The sequence below is a fragment of the Syngnathoides biaculeatus genome, chromosome 11 (assembly GCF_019802595.1).
Source record: "Syngnathoides biaculeatus isolate LvHL_M chromosome 11, ASM1980259v1, whole genome shotgun sequence".
NCBI classification, from domain to species: Eukaryota; Metazoa; Chordata; class Actinopteri; order Syngnathiformes; family Syngnathidae; genus Syngnathoides; species Syngnathoides biaculeatus.
Genome location: NC_084650.1, coordinates 15,840,902 through 15,849,810, shown reverse-complemented (window position 1 = coordinate 15,849,810; position 8,909 = coordinate 15,840,902). Strand labels below are relative to the sequence as shown.

The following is an 8,909-nucleotide window of genomic DNA, read 5'->3' as shown; positions in this document are numbered from 1 at the left end:
TCCTCCCTTCTGAGAGGCATCTCCCTTCTCTAGCTGGATCCCTCATTGTGTCTGGGAGAGTTAAATGGTATGTCAGTGTGACATTTAGTGAAGGGTGCCATCCATATGTCACAAAAAGTACAGTATACGAGAAAGTGAAATAGTATTTTAGCCCATTTTCAATCTGCTGTCCCCCCCACTTTGAATGTTTAAGATCTTCAAGCAATTATAAATATCAGACAAAGATAACCCAAGTCAACATTAAATACTGTTTTTAAATTGTGTTTTTTTGTATCAGTGGAAAAAAGTGTTTTGAACATTAAAGCGGTTTAGGAAACTTCAAACATGCATTATTTGTATTTCAATATATAATAACTTATTGGACAGTTGGTTGGGAATCACTATCCAAGGTTAGAAGCTGTTGCTCATCCACACTGACAAGAGATAGGTGATGTGGCTTGGGAATTTCTTTGGGATGCCCCCCTGGACACCTCCCTGATGAGGTATTCCACACATGACCCGGTGGGGTGAGAGGCCCCCGGGAAGACCCAGCACACACTGGAGAGACAATGTCTCTGGGGAGGCCTGCGAACGTCTCGGGAACTAAATGGAACTTCTGGGGAAAGGAAAGTCTGGGCTTCTCTGATTATATTGCTCCGCCCGTGACCTGACCCCAGATAAATGAAAGAAGAGTGATGGATCACTGTTCTAGCCTCAAGGTTAAGCTGGAGTGTGTTTTCGGAGTGTGAGAGGAACCCGCAGAAAACCCGAGCAAGTTCTGAAAAAACATACAATCTCCACACAAGAGAGCTTGCGCCTGAGATTTGAAACCCGAACATGAGAACTGTGAACCAGACATGCTAACCACCAAGGTCAAATTCTGCTTTAGTGAAAGATGGAGGCATGCACTGGAAAGCAGTGGAATGAAGATTAGCCGAAGTAAAACAGAATTATATGTGCGTGAATGGGAAGGGTGGAAGGGTAAGAGTGAGGCTACAGGAAGAAGAGATAGCAAGGGTGTACGACTTCAAATACTCAGGGTGAACAATCTAGAGCAAGGTAAGGAAGTGAAGAAACGGGTCCAAATGGGATGTCTGGTGTTCTATGTGACAGAAGAGTCCCCGCTAGGATGAAGGGCAAAGTTTATAAAACAGTGGTGAGGCCGGCCATGATGTACAGATTAGAGACGGTGGCTCTGAAGAAACAACAGGAAGCAGAACTGGAGGTGGCAGAAATGAAGATTTTGAGGTTCTCGCTCGGAGTGAGCAGGTTGGATATGAATTAGGAATGAGCTCATTGGACGGACAGCCAAAGTTAGATGTTTTGGAGACAAGGTTCGAGAGAGCAGACTTCGATGGTTTGGACATGTCCGGAGGCGAGAAAGTGAGTATATTGGTAGAAGTGTGCTGAAGATGGAGCTGCCAGGCAAACGACCGAGATGAAGACCAAAGAAAAGGTTGATGGGTGTTGTGAGGGAAGACATGAGGACGGTGGGTGTTAGAGAGGAAGCTGCACGAGATAGGCTAAGATGGCAAAAGATGACACGCTGTGGCAACCCTTAACGGGACAAGCCGAAAGGAAGAGAAGAACTTCAACAATTCCTAAATGCGCATGCACTTAATAATTCCACAGACAATAACCTTGCATTTTGACACCGTTGGGTCAAATAGTCCCTGGAGTTTATTGGCCCCTGCTGGGAATGAGTAAATTTTAGAGAGCGGCATGGACGCAGCGCATTATCCTTAATTGTTTGCAGAACGACCAGCAAATGTCAGGAACGAAAAACCTCCATTCATAGGCATTGTGACTGCATGTCATTGTCCGCTCCGGCGTCACCAGTAACCTCGTAGAGGAGCACCGGGAGATTTACACATCTCAAATAGGCCTTTTGTCCAGCAGTAGCTCGGGTGCTGACCTTTTCCCACAATTCTTCCTCCTCTTCCCGTGATAGACGATGAAGAATCTTCACAGTAATAAGTTTGGCTAGGTTTTAGGTTATCTTCGGCATCACTGTCGCCACATGTCATTGTACACATTATTTTGGAAGGGTAAAAGTTACAACTCGTATGGCTAAACAAACAAAAAAACAAAAAACAAAACCCTTTTTCATTGTTTCTATTGTAATCTTTATGCTTATTAGTACAAGGGTTCATAATTACCGGTAATCGTAATTACCATGTGTGTAAATGCCACAAGTAAAACGTTGCACAAGTATAAGATAATAAAAAGTTCAAATGTTAATATAGAAAAACAGCCCATAGGAAAAAACATTGTAAATTTAATAAGAAAAAAAGTGATTTGCAAAAAATAAAGATGTATTTTGTCAGGCTAAAAAGACTAAAATAAAATAATTTTTTCCAAGATTAAGTTGAAATATTTTGATATTAAGTTGTGAGCTTTAACAGATGAGTTTTTACATTTCAACATTATTCTGGTAATATTACGGTTTTTATTCTGATTTTATTCTCTATACAAATATAGGCTATATACTTAAAAATGCTTTTTTTTTTTCAAAGAAATACACTTTTCTTTCGGAATTATCTTTTGTAATGATGGTAATTTTTTTTTCTTATCGGCGCACCTGTTATTGTATATGCTTATGCACATTTTAGAATCCATCCATCCATTATCTGAGCCGCATATCCTCACAAGGGTTGGAGGAAAGTGGGAGCCAATCCTAGCTATCATCAGGCAGGAGGCGGAGTACACCCTGAAGTGGTCGGTAGCCAATTGCAGGGCAAATAAGAAACTAACAGTTCACAGTCTCCAATCAATGCATGTTTTTGGGATGTGGGAGGAAACCGGAGTGCCCAGAGAAAACCCACACAGGCACGGGGAGAACATGCAAACTCCACACAGGCAGGGCCGGGATTTAAACCCCGTTCCTCAGAAGTGTGAGGCAGACGTTCTAACCAGTTGTCTGTCATGGTGCAATATTTTAAAATGATACATTATAATTTATCGCATCTATTTCGTTGACCCTAGATTGAGATTAACTATGATAGCAAATTGAAAGATATGTTTTCTCTTACAATTACGAAAATACAAAATTTTACTCTGAATTATTTTCATTAAGCAAATATATAGGTGAGCTTTTCTTCCCTTTTCAACTTGAAAGCGCCAGTTTAACACCTTCCTTCTAGTTAATTTCACCAATCTTCCAACATTGCAGGTCTTATTATTTGAGTTACTTGACAACATTACATTTCCTTTTATTGAAACAAATGTACACAATATTTTTGAAAACAAATATATACATTATAAAGATGGAAAGTGGCAACATTTCAGATGAGTCACATTCTAGGAACATTTGTCAAGTAAGGCATATATGTGGGTGACAGGAAGTGGCTACAAATGAATGACTTGCCTAGTCTAGCATGTAATATTCATAATCATATCCAGTGCTATCATTTTGGCACTGAATATAGCGAGACAAAAAAAAAAACAACAGTTTGCTTGGTATTATGAAAAAGTCCAACAAAGTTGTTGGCTTGTTGTGACCCTGTTTGAAAATTTTAAATACATACTGTATAAGGCTCCAAAATGCATAAGGTCATCCATAATAATATCCATCAGTTATAAATCTGAAGAACTGGACGTGTTTTAACTTCTCAATCTCGATTTTCGATGTTTTATCAAAGGCATTTAAACAATGGATCTTTCAAGCATGACGTTCTGGGATCAGCAGAGATACTCTGATCGGGAACTGTCACTCTTATAGGTCATCTGGGAGTCGATGCTCGAGCGAGAGCACAGCAGCAACCTTTCCGACTCGTGAGTGGGTCTCCTCGCCCAAAGCTCTGTAGGGTGAGGGTTCATAGTCCTTTGTTTCATGGTGATGGTCTCAAACTTCACGTAGCTCTCTTTCCCCAGCTCCTCCTCGTCCGGAGCCTCCTCGCTCGCCTTGCAGTAGAGGGCGAGAATCTTGTAGAGCAGCAGGCCAATAAGCGGCAACGCCAACGCACAGGCAATGACGCTCATAATGATGAAAAACTGGTTCTGTCCATCATCCTCAACATTGTCCAGCGTGTAAAAGTCAATGCATGGGTCTTTTGCGGTGGCGCTACCTTTAGCTATGAGGCAAACTGAGTACCTAATACCAGGGGAGAGTTTTTCCAGCAGGATTTTCCCACTGCCTGCATTAGTCTCCACTGTTCTTTTGTAGTCATCCTCACCGTCTTCGCCGTAAGGCGAATAAACGACAGTGAGGGGAGAGTCCTTCGGTAGCCCCTCTACCTTCCAGATCAAAACTGCACTGTCGGATGTTTCCTCCACAATCTCTAAGTCTTTGACTGATTTTGACAAGTGACTTTTTTTACTTTTTTCATCCGACACAAACTTCCGCCCCCCGCCGCCCTTCTGGATCTTTGCAGACTTGAGCAAGCCCCTTTGGACATTGGGAGTCACTTTTGGCCTCGAAAGGAGCTCAACTGTGGTTGCCTGGACCATGGACAAGGTTGAAGCTGAGACGGACATGTCCGATCTGGTGTCGTATATCCAATCTGCGCCTGTCGGTCCGGTTCTGACATTGGGCATCAGCAGAGAGATGGTGGTGCTCATGGTGCCGGCCACCGACAGGGATATGGAGGCTTCTGCTACACCGGCGTCATTCTTGGCTTTGCAGTTGTAGTCCCCGGCGTCCTTGTGTAGAATCCCATGCAGACTCATAATGGACCATCGGATGCCATCCCCTGGTGACTCCTGTACTGAAGAGCCAAAAAAGAAATAAAAACCTTCAAGGAATAAAGCTCAAGAACATTCACATATCCATTTTCTATACCCCTCATCCTGTTCATGGGACCTGAAACCTATCCCAATTTACTTTGGTCAAGAGGCAGACTACACGCTGGACCGGTTATTAGACAATCACAGGACGCTTATACTCCACTCACAAAAGATTAGGGATATCGGGCGAAATTTCCAACCCAAAAGCCCAACGTCCCTCACTTTTTGTGAGTAGTGTCATGGCAGACAAACATTTACACTGGGTGGGAATTGAACTCACTGCACCACTGTCAGGCTAGGTTCACCATCAGTGACTTCACTACTAGAACAGTTTCAGACAAGTGTAGCTTCGTACCCGTGTTGTTTACTAGGGATCCATCGGCCCTAGCCCAGTATAGGCTTGGTGTGGGGAAGCCAGTGGCGTCACATCGCAAAAGAACGTTGCTACCGAGCGGAGACGTGATCTTGGTCGCCGACGTCATGACCGAGGGTTTGACGCAATTGTCGAGTTCAGCACGCTGAAAGAGGACGCCGGACAGGTTCTCCGGCGCACTGCAGGTCAGGAACAGGTCCATTAGAACCACCGGTGTGTCTGCCATTTTGGAGATCTCGATCAACTTGGAGATCTTGCAGTCACAGAACCAAGGGTTGTCTTGGAGGCCTGAAAATAGGACCAGAGAATCGAGTTTTTGTTGAGTTTTGTTGTCTGTATTTGGTTTGGACAGAATCACTTGGTTAATTTTTCTGACATATGATTGGGAAGTTGTTGGACTTTCTTTGTCTTTTTAGTACTTTTCTTGGGCAGTGTTTCTAGTCATGGATCGACTTAAACTTAAAAGTCAAGCTACAACTGTTTACTTAAATAATGATGAACCTGTCTCAGTTTACTCGGATATTTACTTCTCTCTCTGGGTCGGTTTATCTGAACACAAAGCTATTGTTCTGTTGCATGAATCGCAACAGGTGGCTACAAAGGTCAATTATACCTTCTGCCCTCTAGTAGTGGAGCGTTTAATTGAATTGTTCTGCTTGCCAATATACTGCACTGGCATAGATATATGAAGATAGGCATATATAGATGGATGATGCTCCTATCAAACCCCAGACTGGATTATTTTCCTGGGTGATGCTTTGTAATCACTGTTTTAGCCTCTTAAAATTAAAGTTCAAGGGCTGTGCTTTCACAACGAGCTGCCGCGCGAGCACCTGTTTCACACAATAAGCAAACACATGCTCCCATAACAACAAAACAAATCCCTTTAACCAGATTAGCTGTCCGAACAGTGTGAGCCAGTGCATCTAATCTGGCCCTGGCCTTCATTCCTTGTCCGGCAACTCACCAAGCAAAATCAATAGATTACAGCGTATCTCTGTTAAAATTAAGTGATCTTTCTGGAAAACCTTTGCGAGGCTGATGCCATAAAACAAATATGTGAACGTATAACTGCAGTATGTAAAAGGGTTCCATTTCATACCCTGGAATGATAACCCATAGGGAGCATACATACAATGATATCTTCAGTTATTCCTGGATACGGGCTAAATTATTTATTGTCCCATCTATGATCCTGATCAAAATACACAAGTAGGAAAAAAATGCTCAAAACTATAGGATGAATATTTGGAAACACAAAATCCTAAATTGGCTACATCCTAAATTAATAAATACGCATGGAAATGTTTTTTATTCAGAACGCCAAACCTGGGTAGGATTCCCAAGAAATGATGCATATCTTTTAAAAAATATTTAACACTTAATTAGATTGATAAATTAACCGCAGACAATGATCTTCAACTCTACCACTACTGAATTAGATTGCTCTAACTTGATGGAGTCTTGGCGCTTATAGGTTGAGGTAATTAGAACCAACTTAGATAGCTGAGGCTAATGGAACCAAATCGTCAATGTAATCACCAGTGGCCTATCCGGGTCATGACATGATCTTTGGCACTTACCCAGTACCACCTTTTGGGAGGCACTTGCCGTGACCGGCTCACCGTTAAACGGTGGCCAGATATCCATGAGGTCCGAGGGCAATGTGGCCAATTTGTTGCTGGAAAGATCCAAGTACGTAATCTTCACTAGGTAGGGAATGGCCTCCGGGGGAACACTGGTGAGCCTGTTGTTGTGCAAGTCCAAGGTTCTCAAATTGGGCATCTCCTTCAGAGACTCCCACGGAAACACGGCGATCACGTTACCGTCCAGCCTCAGCTCGTGGAGCACTTTGAGGTTGTAGAAACTCCCCGTGTCCACCGAGGCGATGGAGTTGTACGTGATCCACAAGTAGCGGAGCTCTGTCAGGTAGTAGAACGCTTCCGTTGGTACGCGGCGGATGGCGGTCTTCTCCACTCTGAGTTTGATTGTGTCCACCGGCACGTTGACGGGGATCTCGGACATGTCTGGGTCGTTGCAAAGGACGGACCTGGAAGTAAAATTCAAATTTTGTGTGCATGGTTGAAATCCAGAGATAGCAAAAGCGCACACACTCTGATGCATTGGTGCAAAAAAAAAACCCCAAAAACAAAGCAAAAAAAAAAAACATCCACCCATCTGCTAATTCCTACACTATTTAACATTTATTTATTAATTTTTGATTTATGGGTTCCAGATAGTCATTTGAAAGCATTGCATGTTAATTTAAATCATGCAATTCAGAGGCTACTATTGGGAAAAAAATCCAACATTTTATTAAAAAAGTCTGATGTTATTTCATCACAAAACCAGGCAAGGCCAATAATTGTCTTCAGAAAAACAGACATGTCCCCCCCCCCCAAATTTTTTAAACCCACTTGTCAATCATATAATGTCAATTATAAACACTGTCTGTTTTGATTACTTTGCTCAATAAAAAAAATAAACTGCACGCAAAAAAAATGTCCTTGTTTTACTAACTTACATAGTGAGAGCGCGAAGAAGAAAGATAGACCTCGTTCCATGTCACGCGTTGTTTAAAAGCTAGCTAGCGTTGGCGTGACTTTTATGCTATTAAAACAATACACTCATAGCTTTGCTCATGTTGAGTTCAGTCACAAAAATACACAAAAATATCTGTTCTAGATAAAGGATGGATCATGAATACCAAGTCAGTTGCCATCCATACACTCACTGATGTTTCATTTATCAGCCACTAATTGTGCATTATCCCAAGACCTGTGTGAGGATAGGGGGCTCAGATAATGGATGGCTGGATAATTGTGAATTAGGGCAATTCCTAGAAAATTACTTCAGTTGAGGAATTCATCATACACAGTCAACCTTTACAAACAAACCGTTGATATATTCTCACATGGCTCTCATAGCCTGACATAGTAATATGACAGGATAGAGATTTATTTGGGTGCTAATTAGGTCCTTTTGAGGGATTAATGCGATGTAAGCACACCAGTAGACACGCACTGTGTCAGTACATGACTGCTTACACGTGCTCAATGTAGATTTAATCGTGGCAAAATACTATAATTTCATTGCGTTGGCGGATGCCGTATACTACCACTATATCACGATTCACCAATCGTGCATTCCTGATTTTTGTGTTCAATATGTGTACTTTTGTTAAAATACGGTTACAATGTTTTCACAGGACGTGGGAGGACTATTTTAAAGCTTCAAGGCTGTTTTATATGGTCACGCCATATCATCCAATTTCACCTATTGCTGGTGGGTCAGAAAGTGTGGTCTTAAACCTAATTTGCGATGAATCCCTGAACTCTTGAATATTTTTAAGATGTAGAATGGTTCTGTGTTCAAGTGCCACAAAAGTGCCAAAGGCACAAATGCGTGAAAGAGTGAAGAAAAGTTACCTGGTTCCCGTTCCCTCGCCACGTCCGTGGAAAACACAAGTGCACTGGGACGGACAGAAGGGATGAGCCAAGTTAAGGCAGCATAGCAACGTCAACGCTCGGAAGATTTGATGCATGATTTCACCGAGAGGACCCCAAACAGTCACATGGAGGACGGATAAGGAAAAAAGACATCAGGATTCATCAGCAGTTCTGATGATCCCTCCCCCCCCCAAAAAAAAACAAATGGAGAATAAAGACAAGCGGTTTCAAAGTCCATAAGTGGTGGCAGGCTGGCGGGAGACTTACAGTACAGGTCACCTGTGAGATGCTAATCGCACTCCCCCCTTTCCTTGCCGAGATTAGCAGAGGATTTCTTTGGGTTGTAAGGGTCACGCAAGCTCGGCAGCACGCCCTTTAGTCGC

General features: G+C 42.6%; 1 protein-coding gene across 1 annotated transcript; it reads right to left on the bottom strand.

Moving 5' to 3' along the window:
- Window positions 1–3,660: 3,660 nt before the first annotated feature.
- Window positions 3,661–8,679, bottom strand: lrit3a (info leucine-rich repeat, immunoglobulin-like and transmembrane domains 3a). The gene is given in 5 exon segments (XM_061835474.1): window positions 3,661–4,685; window positions 5,060–5,365; window positions 6,661–7,127; window positions 8,506–8,642; window positions 8,644–8,679. Coding segments are annotated over 5 exon segments (1,971 nt in total).
- Window positions 8,680–8,909: the final 230 nt, after the last annotated feature.